At 37.1% G+C, this 16,326-nt stretch overlaps 1 protein-coding gene across 1 annotated transcript in view; it reads left to right on the top strand.

The window, feature by feature from the left end:
• Positions 1–12,262, top strand: part of LOC105521701 (aldo-keto reductase family 1 member C1 homolog) — a 22,597-nt gene extending 10,335 nt beyond the window's left edge. Inside the window, exons 3-10 of the mRNA XM_011955981.1 lie at positions 361–528; positions 1,370–1,486; positions 2,801–2,878; positions 3,325–3,447; positions 6,505–6,614; positions 6,888–7,053; positions 10,164–10,246; positions 12,001–12,262. Coding sequence (XP_011811371.1) covers positions 361–528; positions 1,370–1,486; positions 2,801–2,878; positions 3,325–3,447; positions 6,505–6,614; positions 6,888–7,053; positions 10,164–10,246; positions 12,001–12,043 — 888 coding nt within the window. The 3' untranslated portion in view covers positions 12,044–12,262. The remainder of the gene's footprint in view (positions 1–360; positions 529–1,369; positions 1,487–2,800; positions 2,879–3,324; positions 3,448–6,504; positions 6,615–6,887; positions 7,054–10,163; positions 10,247–12,000) is intronic.
• Positions 12,263–16,326: the final 4,064 nt, after the last annotated feature.

Here is a 16,326-nt window from a genome sequence, read left to right as displayed (position 1 = left end):
GAGCCCGGCCATTCCTTGTGTTAATTTCACCATAGTAAAAATAATTAAGATTATATCTATAACTATAGGTTGCGTCCTGTTAATTTTTCAAACAAAATCACTGAACCTGAAATTATTTTGGGGACACTTCCAAGTTAGTGATCAAGCAGTGATTTTCTGGGACTGCGGAAGTTCCTGCTATGCCCAACCTTTATTACTAACTGGGAAAGACCCAGGCTGACTGGGATGGACTTATGATTCTACGTATAGAACTCATCCAAGAAAGGAGGAAAAGCTGATTTTTGTGAACGTCGCTGCTTGTGCCTGAACTAACCCTCAGGCACATTAGTCAGAAAATACTACCTTTGGTTGCTCCCCCAGGTTCCTAAAAATAAAGCTCTAGAGGCCACCAAATTGGCAATAGAAGCTGGGTTCCGCCATATTGATTCTGCTCATTTATACAATAATGAGGAGCAGGTTGGACTGGCCATCCGAAGCAAGATTGCAGATGGCACTGTGAAGAGAGAAGACATATTCTACACTTCAAAGGTACTGTGCCTATGATGAGCTTGTGTGCACATGTGTTTATGGTGATTGTGTGGAGGTGGCAATTCTATGACTGGATCCATAGTTGAGGGTGAATTGTGCTTATTTATTTCAATTTATTCACAATTATTCATGTAGTAAAACTAAAATCAAAAGCAGGAAATGAAGATGACTTTCTCATCTTTGCAGTGTTCCAATTCATGATCAAAGTGCCTTTCCTTTCTGAGCTCAGCACAGATCGGTATGGTTTAACATAGAATATAGAATCAGAAAGAATCCTAATCATATTATATTATTACTTACCTCCTGGGTGAGTTTCTTACATTTGTTACGATTCTCAGTTTCCATTATTATGTTGATCATACAGAGAGAGAAAGCAATATAAGCAAGCTCTGTATTAAATAATAATGCCTACATTGTCTCAAATTGTGTCCAGCCCAAGTTGACATATTAAAAACTGTGTTTGCTTCCTATGCTTCTAAACCACAAAGATACTTAGTCTTGCCCATTGGGCTGAATAGATGAAATAATTACACTACTAACATGTGTTGTAAAACATACCAAAGATAATTCAGATAATGGGTATGCTTATGATTTGATAACAATTTTTACCCTTTGAGTAATTTCACTCTTTCATTCAATATATGTACTAACAATATATCCAACATATTACAAAGTTCATCAGGATATGGCAGAACAAAAGGCATCACAAGAAGAGAGAGAATAAGTTTGCCTGTGATCATTAGTTTTGAAGTAGTAGAAAATGTCTAAATATTAGGTCGAGCAAACTAGTAAAATTGGCTCACGTTTTCATTACACAACTTCCTTTCTCTCACCTCTGCAGCTTTGGTGCAATTCCCATCGACCAGAGTTGGTCCGACCAGCCTTGGAAAGGTCACTGAAAAATCTTCAGTTAGACTATGTTGACCTCTATCTTATTCATTTTCCAGTGTCTGTAAAGGTAGGCAGCTTGTGTGATCAAATTTATTTCACTTTTGTTGTCAGCATAAATATTGTTCTCGTGGATATTTGAACTAAGCATTTTCCTAGATTGTTTTCATGGATATTTGAACTAAGCATTTTCTTCGGAGGACATAGGGATTATAACATGGAAGAAGAGCCCTAAACATAACTCCTAATTCCCTTTCTGTTGGATACATTTTGAATCCATACTTCTGTGATGCATGTGTACAAGAAAAGAGTGCAGAATCCTCAAAGCCTCTGCCTCAAAAACTTGAGGAAGTGACAATCATCTCCTTGAAGGCACAAGGTCTTAGTTATGACTCCTGAGTTCACCTCTTGGGATGTTTACAGACACAGAGTTTCATGAAGTTGTGGTGTCCAGAAAAGCTGTTGCACATAGGGTGAACAATGAGTTTCCATCTTCTTGCCTCTTTTCAAGGGGCAAGAACTCAGTCCGGGTGTGTCTTAAACTGCAAACTTTCATGGGAAACATTGTGGCTTCTGCTTCCTCTTTTTTCACGCTGGAGTTTTTATTTTTGCTTAGCCATGAATTCTTGTGTCATTCATAACTTTTGTTTTAAGGTTACAGAAAACTACTCAGACTGGTTAATGCAAGGGTGTATTAGATATAAAAATGAGAAGTCAAAGCCATGGCTACATTAAGAATTTGATAAAATGTCTAAAAATGTATCCTTTCTCCATCCTTATCTCTGCTTTATTACAAAAGGCTTTTTAAATATTTGTTCCAACCTTTTTCATTGGTGGCATTTATGCCTTTGGAGCACTTTCAGGCTCATGGTCATTACCGTGAGCTCCTGTGCATCTCCCAACTTCCAAACTAGCCTTGAAAACACCTCCATGGACCATGATTGGTTCATGGTCCTGTCCATGGAACATCACATGTTCAGGGAGATAAAGAACTCTGATAGTGGCATCTGGGTCAAAAGTACAATCCTTTATTCCTGGATATCAAGGTCTTTTGCAGTTGAAGAGAGGTATTGTCACAGAGAAAATTATAGGAGCAGAAGAAAGTCATGTAAGTCAATGATGACACTCCATTAGCAACGAGAAAGATGGTATTTATTTATACATATAATAGTTATAAGAGATTAGAGGAAGTCTGTCTCCTGAAGACATTCCTTATACCTTCATATGTAGCACACTTTGTACATATCACTCTCAGGAGCATTGTGTCACCTACCTCAAGGAGGATTAGTGTCCTTAAATGTACCTCAGAGCATGGTGCTGTGTGGGGAAATTTATGTGGAGAAATTGATTTATGACATCACTAAATTGACTGCTTCTACTTCAGCCAGGTGAGGAACTGATCCCAAAAGATGAAAATGGAAAACTACTATTTGACACAGTGGATCTCTGTGCTACGTGGGAGGTGAGTGCTTGGAGGAGAGCACAGATAAGAAAGATGAGATAGGAGACATCTGTTTCCTGTCTTCCAAGTACAAGAATGGAAATTGCACCATTGGATCAAAAACTTAGGAGCTTTACAAAGGTAGTTTTGTGAGCAGTGAAGAAAAAGAAATGACAGGCATACAAAACAGAGAAGTGGAGGAGAAGAGTTGGGGGTAAGGAGGACTGGGATTTCTTTCCTTGCCTGTGCACTAATCTCTCCAGTTTCCTAAGGAGGAAACGAATTCTTACTCTTGCAATCACTATCTTCTTCCCCAATTTTCTGTTTTATTTTCTCCCTTTTAAGAACCACAGCTACATAGTTTGATTGTCATATCTAGACAGTTGTTTCTTTCACAGTTCTGTGTCACATTTATCTTGATCTTCAGTTGACTACACTAATGACACCTCACAATTCCTTTTTCCCAGGCCATGGAAAAATGTAAAGATGCAGGATTGGCCAAGTCCATCGGGGTGTCCAACTTCAATCGCAGGCAGCTGGAAATGATCCTCAACAAGCCAGGGCTCAAGTACAAACCTGTCTGCAACCAGGTGAGCGCCCTCAGCCTCCTCTCTTTCTGCTCTTCATGCCCCTCTTTCTGTCCTGTTGCCAAGTATCCATTCATTTAGTCTCATTGATCTTTGTAAAAGAGAAGATTCTAGAGAGCAAAGCCTCTGTCTAGAAGGGCATAGAGGGCTCCTACTGGTACCCAGCTTAGAAAAGTCTTATGGAAAGGTGTTGCAACTTTGATGCTGAATTGTGAGTTATATTTAGGGGAAGTCAGTTCAATCAAGGAGGCCAAGGATTGTCAATTAGATTCAGGGAAAGGTGGACTTACCCCTAAGCTATGAAAGATGACCAAAGAGTGGATGGGTCAAGTTGATTTGGAGGAAATTGTGCATAGATATGAAGCCATGAAAAGATGGAATGAGCAGTACATAAGGAGAGAGTGAGAGCAAGAGAAGAGAAATACTAGGGATTTCCATGGGGTTCAGATGTGTCAGTGCCTCTTCGTATCTCTGCTTTCACACTTCTTGACCAAGGGCATAGATACACTAAAAATTATCTGCAGACAATGAAGGCCATCCATGGTAGAAAGAGAAACTGACATGTTTATGGAGATATCTGTTCACAGTGGATGAAATCAACACTGAGGAAGGTTCAGTAGAACATCGAGCTGACCAATGACTGCCCCGCTCCTAGTCGGTTGCTGTTCTTTGGAGTCTGTCATGCAATCAGCTGCTTAAACACATCTATTCTGTGCGTGGTTCTTTCATAGCCTAGACATAATTCCATCTTTTCCTTGCATCCTGATTGATGATTCCAGGCCTCCTTGGTCAAATTGACTGCCCCCAAATGTTACACATATTTCAGCATTAAAGTCACCACACCTTTCCCAGTACCTTACACTTTTTTGTTTTATTTCATTTTTAAAAATTTAGAGTTAATGAGTAAAGATCAACAGTGGAAATACATAATGTATAAAATGTGTGAATTTGGTATAATGATATGGTGCCATGATAATTACATAAAAGCAATGAGAAATTAATGTGGTTTTAATACTAGTAGTTCCCCAATATTTTAATATGGCAATTTTCAAACTTTCCAAAAATTTGATAAAAATACTACTGGAGGCCTATGTTACCATTTATGTTCAAAATTACTAACATTTTGCAATGTTATATAGGGATATGTTTGCGTAAATATATATAATGTTTTTAGAACCTTTTCAAGGTAAATTGTAAAGATGCCAATTGACCCCTGGAGACCTCTCCAAGCATGTCACAGGAATGAAGATATTCTCCCAGTTACAGTGTCATTACTGTATCTAAGAACATCATCTACAGCATCCTGACGTCATTTGGTATCCAGTCCATATTTGAATTTTCCATTGTTTAATCAAAATGTCTTTTGTAGCTCTTCTTTTTTAACCAGAATTCAGTTGTTTTTATACCATTGTATTTTGATATCAGTTAACTTGTTTTTCCCAGTTACTGAAGGTTTCTGTAAATTAGAAGTTAGATGAGAGTGTTTTATTACATTGATTTAAACCTTTGGGGCAAGAAAATGTTTTTATCATGCCGTGTTTTTGGTCAGATCTGTTGTTTTCAACGTTTTCAATCTGTTGTTTCAACTCTTTAACGCTTACTAGTAATCTGCTGGGGGTAATTATCGACAGAAGTCATAGTGCCATGACACATTTTCACATATCATTGAGTATACATCAGTGATTTGAACTTTTTTATATTGTATTTCTGTTTTCTTGTTTGTTATTTCCTTGGGTTTTTTACAGAAAATTTTCAATTTTAACCACTTGTTTAACTACTCTTACCTGACATTTTACTAAAAATAGTTTCTCGACAAGTAAAACTAATAAACTATTATTCTGCTAAGTCCAGGTAAAAGTTAATGTCTCCCTTCAATTAGCAATGTACTGAGAATGTAATGACTATAATGACCACCATCAGAGCAGACAAATATTTGTGTTCTTTTTCTCATTCTCTCACTAATTACTATAGACTCATGGATTTTTGTCCTATGCTTTCTTTTTTTTTTTTTGAGACGGAGTCTTGCTCTGTCGCCCAGGCTGTGGAGTGCGGTGGCCAGATCTCAGCTCACTGCAAGCTCCGCTTCCCTGGTTTACGCCATTCTCCTGCCTCAGCCTCCCAAGTAGCTGGGACTCCAGGCGCCTGCCACCTCGCCCGGCTAGTTTTTTGTATTTTTTAGTAGAGACGGGGTTTCACCATGTAGACCAGGATGGAGCCTGTCTCAGCCTCCCAACGTGCTGGGATTATAGGCTTGAGCCACCACGCCCGGCCTGTCCTATGCTTTTTAATTCATTTTACTTATTTTTCAATGCTCACATCTACTCAGTAGGTATATATGTACATATATATATATACACACACACACACACACACATATATATATGAAAGAAGAATTTGGTCAAAGATTCCTGAGGGTAAGTCTAAAAGACAAAAGCACTTGTTTCATAGGAAACCCACTGGTGACATTTGAGATGTCACCATACAAGTCCATCATACAAAAAGGAAAAGTAATGAAAGATTATTAAAATTATCAGTATTTATACATATATGTATGTTTTCTAGTTCATCCATTATATATGGATATATATGTATCTCATAGATGGCATATATGATATGTATTAAATATGTTAGTTGAATTAGAAAATATAAATATATATGTATACATTTTGGTTATTAATTAGGAAACTAGTTCTTTTGTCTTTCAGACCTGCTCTCATGACTCTTTGACCAAATTCTTGATTTCTGGCACGATATGATGCCCAAAGCTCAAAGAATCTTACCTCATCCCAGCTCTGAAATTGGCCGTGTCTCCTTCTAGTGGTCAGAGTTAGGGAGAAACCAGGATAGGGTTCATAGAGTTGCTTGTGCTCAAAAATAGCATTTCTATTTTCTTAGGAGAGAGGGGCATACAATTTATGTTTATGAAAAAGATCATTTTTTCACAATAATACTCAGTTCAGATTTAATGCTCTACGTTATACAGCTTCTTTTACTTTGGTCATTTTAATATTAATATGACTTTTGGATTATCTGATGCTTTTCCATCATGCTCATCTGCAGGTGGAATGTCATCCTTACCTCAACCAGAGAAAACTGCTGGATTTCTGCAAGTCAAAAGACATTGTTCTGGTGGCCTATAGTGCCCTGGGATCCCATCGAGAAAAACAATGGTAATAAGAGCAACAGGATTTTATGTAAAACATTGTTTTGATTTAAAAAAATTTAATTAGCTCATGCTATTTCCTGGAGTTCACTGACAGCTGACTTGGGATAAGGGAAGAATTTGCATTTCTGACAAGATCCCAGCTGATGTTGAGGCTGCTGTTCAGGGGCCTCACTTGAGCGGCTCTGGTGCAGAGTGGACGCCTTAGTCTGTTTAGGGAGCCACCTAACAAACTGTATCCCCAGCCTCAGGGCTTCAGCATTTCTGCCTTTCCTTCCAGGGTTGACCAGAACTCCCCGGTTCTCTTGGAGGACCCAGTCCTTTGTGCCTTGGCAAAAAAGCACAAGCGAACCCCAGCCCTGATTGCCCTGCGCTACCACCTGCAGCGTGGTGTTGTGGTCCTGGCCAAGAGCTTCAGTGAGCAGCGAATCAGAGAGAACATAAGGGTGAGGAGCCGGACTGTGGGCCTCAGGGCTGCTGCACAGTGTCCTTCACACGTGTACTTCTTATAAGGCTCTCAGGACACCCTTGGGCCAGCTCCATTTCCCTGTATTTCCTATGCATGAACTCTTTGTGTACATCATAAGGATTTCTTCTACTCTGACACAGGAGAGGCAACACAGGTGGAGAGAAATAGGATGGGATCAAAACCAGAGATTTGAATTAGCGTTAAGTCAGTGATATCCATATCCCTCTGTTAGGGATATGTCCTTTTCTTTATTTTCTATAATGAGGTGTTTGATTAAATGTTTTTTAGTCTCCAAATCATCGTTGGTTTTTGGGTGTTTTTTTTTTTGTATATTTATGTAGTATAAATTCCTTATATTTATTCTCTTAGAATTTTATCTTTGTGAATTGTTTCTTTAACTCTGCCTTTTTTTTTTTTTTTTGTGAGATAGTTGTCTTTATTTTATGTGTAGGAGACCATATTTATACCAATACCTAAGGTTATAAAACAAACCCAGTTAACACAGAGGCTTAATGCAAAAGCATTTATTGAGCTCAGGATTCCATGGTTAGAAAATTAGCCTGGGCTCAGCCTGAACTCAGTCCAGTCCTTCTCTTCCTGGCCGGGCTCTCACGTGCATGCAGGACAGTGAGGCAGCTCTGCTTCAGGATGTCCATGGGGCATCTGTCTGAGCGACCCCTTCTCCCATGCAGTTCTTTATCCTCCAGTCATCCAGCCCAGGGTTCGTCTTGGAACCGGGTACGACCCCAAGGCAGTGAGTGGACACATGCAAAGCCTTTTCATGTCTAGGCTCAGAGCTGCCAACCATTGCTTCTGGGAAATTCTATCACCTAATGTAAGTTACAGGATAGGTCAGACTCAAGGGGTGAGGAAATACACACCACCTCTTATTGGAAGGAGCTGGAAATTCATATAACCAAGCAAGTGGATACAGGGACATGTGATTGTTAGAGGGCATGTTCCTAATTAATCTATCAGTTATATGGTATGTGTGAAATAATATATTAATAGGTATATGTATGAATACCAATATATGTAAATTGATGTATTATTTCATATATTCTCAAGAATACATCCAAGTCTCTAAAGAATTAATATCAAATACATACATATATATGTATGTTTTCTAATTATATATAGATACATGAAATATGCATCATATATGGTATATATATTGTAAATCCTGTCATATGACATATATCACATATATGTATATGTCACTATTTTCTAAAACCTTAAGTAAAATCAGTGTAGAAATCCATAGGATACTCTGAAATAATGACACAGAGAATGAGAATGAGAAAGTAAAAAATGACAATGAAACAATAGATGAATCTAAGTAATGGCATTCACTATATGATTTTTAAAATATTTTTAGACATTAGAAAACTGACAAAACAAAAAGGAAATGTTATGAAAGACTGTGGAAATTATCAGTATTTATACATGTGTGTATGTTCTCTAATTCATCTAGTATACATAGATATATATATGACATGTGTTATATATGTTCAATTAATTCGAAACCACATATATATGTATTTATTCTGGATATTAATTCTTTAGAGACTTGAATGTATTCTTGAAATAACGTCTTCCAAATTTTACCTGTGTTGTCATATTCTCTGTAGTTATGTTTTCACAAACAAAAGTTTCTATCCTTCATGTAGACTCATTTTTCATGCCTCTTTCTTGTGGTTGGTGAGTTTTGTGTCTTATCCTATATTGGGACTATCACAATATTTTACTGTGTTATCTTACAAAATTATTAATATTCTTTCCTTATAAATTTGGTTAATTCAAATGGGATTGACTTTTTAAACACTATATGAAATAAGGATCCAAACATGCATATCTAATTTTTGAATTTTTAGCAAAATTTCCCACCGACATTTATTGAAAAGTTCACATTTGCTCACATAACTTCATTTTTTTACCTGTAACATATATGAAATTTCCATGAACAGTTATCTGGCCTCTCTTCCATCTTCAATTAACTTATTTACTTTTCTGTACTATGATGTTAAAAAGTAAGTTTCACTTCCAATATGTTACAAATATTTTTCTAACTTCTTCATTTATTTAATAATATCTTAGCTATTCTTGACTAATGTGTTATTGAAAATTTTGAATCATCTCATTAACTTCCGCAAGCAAATAAATGTTTTAGTCTCTTCTTGACATTGTAATAAGCCTGCAGATCAAGGTGGAGAGAAAGAAATCTTTGACAATATGGAGATTTCCAATCCATGATCATAATATTAATTTCCCACTTATTAATAAATGGTATTTTAATAAATATAACATTAATTTCATAACTTTCTCCATTACTGATAATTATAATAGTTTTTGATAATTTTTCATTTTGTTTTGTGGATTTTCCAATATTAGAAATTTTAATAGAAATATTAAAAGAATAATGCAACACATCCTCTTACCTAGATTCATCAAGTGTTACATTGCTGTCATTTTTTACTTTCTCTCATTTTCTGTATTATTCCTTCAGTTTCCCTATTGATTTATACGCTTATTTGATTTAATGTATTAGAAACAGTGACATCTTTTTGACATTTAGAGTCTCCCAAATTTATGCAGTGAGTACCCATGCTTTTTTAATGTGAAATCATTAATATTTAGACAATTATAGGCTTGAGTAATGTTGAAAACTAATTTTTCCTATTGTATCTGTGCATTGGAGAGATAGATATTCAACATTATTCATCAAACCTAGTAAATTATGCTAGACATTACAAAATTGCCTCTAGATTCTTGTGGGTCTTCTAGGTGCATGACCCTATCATGTGGGCACAATGTCAGCTCTGTTTCTTCTTCAGCATCTTTTGAGATATCCTCTTTGTCTGCAGTGTTGTGCAGTTTCAAAATACTTTATCTGGGAATGGATTTCTGCTTACTCTTTGTCTGGTTTTCATTGACCCCTTGAGTGTTTAGAGAGGTCTTTCATAAATTTTGGAAACGTATCGATCTTTGAAGTATTGTCTCTGCACCCTACTGTCTGATTTACTTGGTGTTTCCCAATTGGCAATGATGTAATTTAAAAATAATTAAAGTTTTCTATTACTTTGATAGGTGTTTGAATTCCAGTTGACTTCAGAGGACATGAAAGCCATAGATGGCCTAGACAGAAATATACGATATTTGACCCTTGATATGTAAGTAATTTTGGTGATGGGTGTCCTAATTTATTTTCAGAGGAGGAATGTAGGATGGGTGTTGAGAGTGACCTCCACACCAGGGGCACAGAGGCCAATGTGAGACAGAGGTGAGACAGGAGCTTTCTGGACCTCTCCTCCTGGATTCACTCCAGAGCTCTGTTCTCTGGCAGGGAGAGTGTCCCGGGGTTAGCGTGGGTTGACTTGTGCCTCTGCTCTTATGACTCCATGGAACTTTCCAGAGCAGCCAAGATCATTGCTGAATCTGCACCTTCCCTGTAGGCCTGGCATTTCTACCACTGTCTAGTGGCCATGCTGCAGATATTGCCCATATGGTCGCATTAGATGTTTCCAAATTTGTGCTTATATGTTGTTCTTCCCAACCTGCACAATGTCTTACCAGATGAAAGGCAGTTCCACCAACCTTGTGGGCCAGGTTCCAATTCCCACCTCCTTCACATGGAATTGCTTGCCAGATCCTGTCAATTTAGCATTTTCAATCTTTTCAACCTTTTCCCTCCTTTTCTTTGCATCTTTTCCCATAAGCCGAACACAGCATTTGCCTACAAAAATTCTGTCTTAGTGGAGCGAATAGGAGCACTTGGCCTTGATGTTCTGCAATATGGAGATCTCAGTGCAGAGAATGAAGAAATTTTAAAATCAAATGAAGAGTGCAGATGTAAAAGCACCATTGTTGGAGATAATTTATAACCAATAACAGACGTTTACTATTCCTCTATGTTCTAATGTTCTAGGATTCATAGAACGTCACTCAAAATGAGGGAAAAAAGAAGTTATGTAACTGATGGCAGTGGAGATTTTAACAACTAATAGAGATGATGAGATAATGTGTGAAAAAAACAAGCACAATGGCACATCATAAATACGCAAAATTTGGTAGATATTATTAGTAGCATTTTATTATTTAGAGGAAAATACAAAATGAAAAAGGAAATCATAAAAAATAAAAGTGGCAAGCATTAGAAATTTTTTACAACCAATTAACGTTTTCGAGGATCACAAAATCAATCACTAGTGCTATTTCATAGAATTCAAATATGATCTGGAGTAAACCACTTGCAAGCTTCCAAGTGTTTGCTCTTGGTGTAAGGATATCACAAAGGATAGGCTCAATTCCCTAATTAACAAGTTGTAACTGTACATGTGAGCAGTCATTTATCTGTGTCTTTATATTTTGGGTTATTTCTGCCTATAAAATGGTTTATGCATTGTAGCTCTTTGGATATTGGACCCTATATCAAACACAACAATTTACATTTCTGAATCTAACCAAGTGTGTGGAAATATGATAGGCAGGTAGTAATATGTTAAGTGATTAAGTATTATTGCTACCAGTATAATTGTCACACTCAAAATTGTTTGTTAGTGATGAGCATATATCTACCTTATTCCTCTTCAATGTAAGGCAGAATGAGTTCCTGTTTTTACTGAGAATTTGAAATAGAAAAGGTCAGAATATCTCTTTGCTCTGTTGACAGATGTAGAGAAATATGTTTGAACATTTCACTTTGTGTGTTTTATGTGTTAAGTTCCAGGCAGGGGAATAGAATTAAGTGATTATTTTGAAAATACAGATACAATAAAGTTATGTTCATTAAACTAAGAAACAGATTCTAGAGCAGTCAGAAAATGAACTTCTTAACATCTACACTAGTGGCAGCTTCCTACACTGTGCTACCTGCTAGTAACAGAGTCATTGCCATTCAGAGAGTGCGTTTTTTTTCTCTTTTCAGTTTTGCTGGCCCCCCTAATTATCCATTTTCTGATGAATATTAACATGGAGGGCATCGCATGAGGTCTCCCAGAAGGCCCTAGTGTGGATGGTGACACAGAGGATGTCGCTGTGCTGGTGACTGGACACATCGTCTCTGGTTAAATCTCTCCTGCTTGGCCACTTCACCAAGCTACAGCTAAGCCCATCGGCCAGAAAAGACAGACAATAATTTTTTTATCATTTTGAAAAAATTAAATGCTCTCTCCTAAGATTCTTCACCTGCTTTGATCTCCATAACTTCTATGTTTTCTTTCCTTCTGACACACTAGTGAACCAAAATTGTGATTTGCCTATGTGTTTAGGGCCGGGGTTGGATGATGGTAACAACCATTTAAGATTCATTTCTGCAGTGGGAGTGGATGGAGGTTCAACCTCTGGGAAAGGGGCAGGTGACAGGTATTGGTCAGTGGCTCTCTAGCTCTTGTTGGAAGAAGCACAGGCAGCATGGAGTCTACAGGGTGAGCGATATTGACCAGCAATTCATGGGCTCCCTCCAGCAGTGTGAGGGTCAGAGTTTCTGGAGCATGGGAGGAGGTATCCCTGTGAGAGGGGGCGTCAGGGAGGTGGAAGGGCACCCACCAGGAAAAGTGATTAGAAGTCAGGTATGAGGTGGTTAAATAAGAGTCAAGCATATCTCTGCTTGGAAAAACATTTCAGCACCCTTTTTTTTTTTTTTTTTGATCATTATATCTTGTTCATAAAAAGAAAGTTTCCACAATGTTTTAACAAACCCCACAGCTGAGAGTCAGGCGTGAATCTTTGATGTGTGCTCCACAATGTTTTAACAAACCCCACAGCTGAGAGTCAGGGGTGAATCTTTGATGTGTGCCCAGTCACAGCGTTGACCCTATTGGTCTATGGTGGGGCAGGACATCAAAGACATCATTGACTAATCACGTTCCCCTGACTACCTCATATTTAGAAAATATTCTTAGATTGTAAAAATGTGCTGTTCATTGGTTATATTCAATCTTTTAAATGTTTTATACATTAAGCAAAGCATAGTTACAAGTATAAAACAGAAATATCACAAAGTCATTATGTATTGTACTCAAGATTAAAATGGGAAATAATAAATCTAATAAATCATGTGTTCCAAGACTTCAAGCATCTTTTGGAAACAGGGTATGTAAAACAGCACGCTGTTTTCAAACATTGGTAAATTGTAAGAACAACTCTTACAGAGGCATTTCATTCTTATACATAATTTTCAGGGGAACTAGTAAATCATTTAATCATGAAGACGTGATTTTCATTTCAGACAACACTTTTGAAAATGTGGGATAGTGTCAGGGCTTAATGATCAAAGCATTTTGAGAACAGTGGTTTTTAAGCTAGGCACACTTTCTAACACATTTACTCGCCACTATTCTTACTCTAGTAGCCATGTTAACCCCGTCAGAGATTCCTTCTCAAGGCATGTCTCAGAGCTGATAGGCATCCCAGCAAGTTTTGCAGCTCACAATTTTTCCATAAATTACTTACTCTATAAAATTGGAGGAGACCATAAACTTTAGAGGGCCCTAGACCAATTTTTTGGATTATTTTTGGTCTACTGTCATTCTGTTCATGATCTTAGATATTCTCTGCATTAAATATCACCTCTAGGCGGAGAAATCCCCGCAAAAATATTTCTAGCTCAGATTTTTCCTCCAAATTCTACAATGGAAGATCACAGGATGAACTCTGCATGTCCACATTAAAGTCTAAACGACATTCACACTTAGCATGTCTCAAAGAAACCTCATGTAAACCACGGTCATCCTGTTCTACCTTAACTTTCTGAGTCTAAGGAATGATAATTTCACATCTCGTATACCCGATTGATATAATTGTCAAGAAAAGATTGACATTTTGTTAAAACTTAATAGTCAAGTGTGTAACGCTTAAGCAAACTTTCATATTTCAAATCTCTTTTGCACGTGTAACTCTGACTTCAAGATGTGAAATAATCATTGGGTCAGTCATTTGTAAATACTAAAACTGCTATGGACTTTTTCCAGTTTGTCACCATCCATTTTTATAAAACTCTTACAGTTAGAAAAGAAAAAAAAAAGTTACTCAGAATTTCATAAAGCCAAACACCTGATTTCAGGAACACTTGTGATGTAAGAAAATTTTATAAGGACCTCCAATCACTAATTTTACTATTTTTTCTCTCAAAGAAATGCTGAAGGGAAGAATTCAGGTTGAATGAAAGGAAACAGTAACTTATAACCATATAGAGTTGTAAAGACTTCTTGTAAATGTGAATATATGGTAACATAAAATCATGTATTTTTGAAATTTTGGATTCTACTTGTTATTTTACTTCAAGATTTAAAATATAAATGTCTAGAAGTAAGTATAATCCTAAGTTAATATGTATGCAATGTAGGAAGCTGTAATTACTGACCAAAACCATGTGAAGTGGAGAAAACCTGGGGATGTAGATGGTTTTTACATGAAATTGAAGTTAAATTCATATTGATTTAAAGAAAATTATTGTAACTTTATAAAGTTTTTGTCATCTCCTCAGCAATCACAAAAAGAATAATTGTAGAATATATGCAAGAGGAAATCAGAGGGAATCCAAACTTCATTAAAAAAATCACGCAACCTCACACAATGGTAGTAATGGTGGATATGAAGGATAGAAAGCTATAAACCTTGTAGGAAAACACTGAAAATGGCACAAGTGACTCCTTCCCTGTCACCAATGACAGTCACGTGTTGCATAACACCTGGACTATCTTCTGAGAATGGCTTTGTTAGGCAACTCTGTCACTGTGGGGATATGATAGCATTAGAGATAATTCTCTCAAACACTGTCATGGCCTTATCAACTATGCTTCTGCAATATTCTAAATCCTTTGCTGTCATTCCAACAATGTTTACAACATTTTCCTAAGAAATGGAATCCATTTCACCAAACCACTTTTCTTGCTCATTCATAAGAAGCACTTCTCATTTGTTAAAATTACATCATGAGATTGCAAGCATTCTGTAACATTTGAATTCTAGTTCTCTTGGTATTTCTACCACATCTGCAATTACTTTCTCCACTGAAATCTTGCATTCCTCCAAGTCATCCATAAGGGTTGAATTCACTTCCTCCAAACTCCTGTTCAAGTTAATGTTTTGCCCTCCTATCATGAATCATGAATGTTTTTAATGGCATCTAGAATAGTAAATCTTTTCCAGAAGGCTTTCAATTTTCTTTGCCCAGGTTCTTCAGATGAGTCACCATGGTAGCCATAGACTTATGAAATGTATTTCCTGAACCATAAAAGAACATCAAAATTACTCTATGATCCATGGGAAACAGAATGCATGTTGTGTTAGCAGGCATGGAAATAACAATAATCTTTTTCAACCTCTGTGTAAGAGAGCTCTTGATTGATTAGGTACCTTGTCGACAGGCAGTTCTAATTTCAAAAAACTGTTTTGCTTTTGCTGAGCAGTAAGTCATAACAGTGGGCTTAAAATATTCAGTAAACTGTTATTTAAGGAGATGTGCTGATATCTAGGCTTTCCTGCTTTATTTATAGAACACTTGGAGAGTAGATATAGCTTAAATCTTAAGGACCCTAGGATTGTTGGAATGGTAAATGAATGAGCATCATGTGTTATAATATAGCTAGCCAGGGAGGGGAAAGATCTCTTTTTAAAAGCTACTGAAAGAAATCAGAGATAACACAAATGAGAAAACAAGTACAAGGGGCAGCAAAAGGTAACAGATGTCAACTATAAGATCTCAGCAAGAACTAAGAAAATGGAGAAAAGTACAAGATGGCAGATGGGAGGCAGTGTTAGCATGCCTCTCCCACTTGAGGATTAGTGTGTAGGGATTTACATTGTGAATTTCTTTTCAAGAACCAATGCAGAGATTTAACAGAAATACGAAAAAATTTCACATACACTTTGAAGAAGTCACAGGCACAACCCTACTCCATGAAACAAGAAAAAAACATCACATTCCGAGATTCTGAGGGGACAGAGTTCACTCCAGAGCACACATCCGCACTGGGGATCTGGAAATTCAGGCCACAAGAGAAGGCTTTAATCCTATGCAGAGTGGGAATGGATTTAGGGAGCCAATGAAATACACAAATAGAAGTAGCAGTGGGAGGTGCCTTGCAGGCATTCCCAGTCTTCAGTGTGAACTCAGGGAAGCCATTCCTGACTACCTGTCACAGGAGCCCTTGGCGAAGTCAGCAAATGAGCTCAGAGAAGGGTCACAGGGTAAAAGAAGCTCCCAACTGAATTTTGTGATACAATCTCAAGTGGGGACACATGCCCTTGA

Source organism: Colobus angolensis, unplaced genomic scaffold (genome assembly GCF_000951035.1).
Source record: "Colobus angolensis palliatus isolate OR3802 unplaced genomic scaffold, Cang.pa_1.0 Scaffold405, whole genome shotgun sequence".
Taxonomy (NCBI): Eukaryota; Metazoa; Chordata; class Mammalia; order Primates; family Cercopithecidae; genus Colobus; species Colobus angolensis.
The sequence above is the reverse complement of the archived record's forward strand: the minus strand, read 5'-3'. Positions and strand labels throughout refer to the sequence as shown.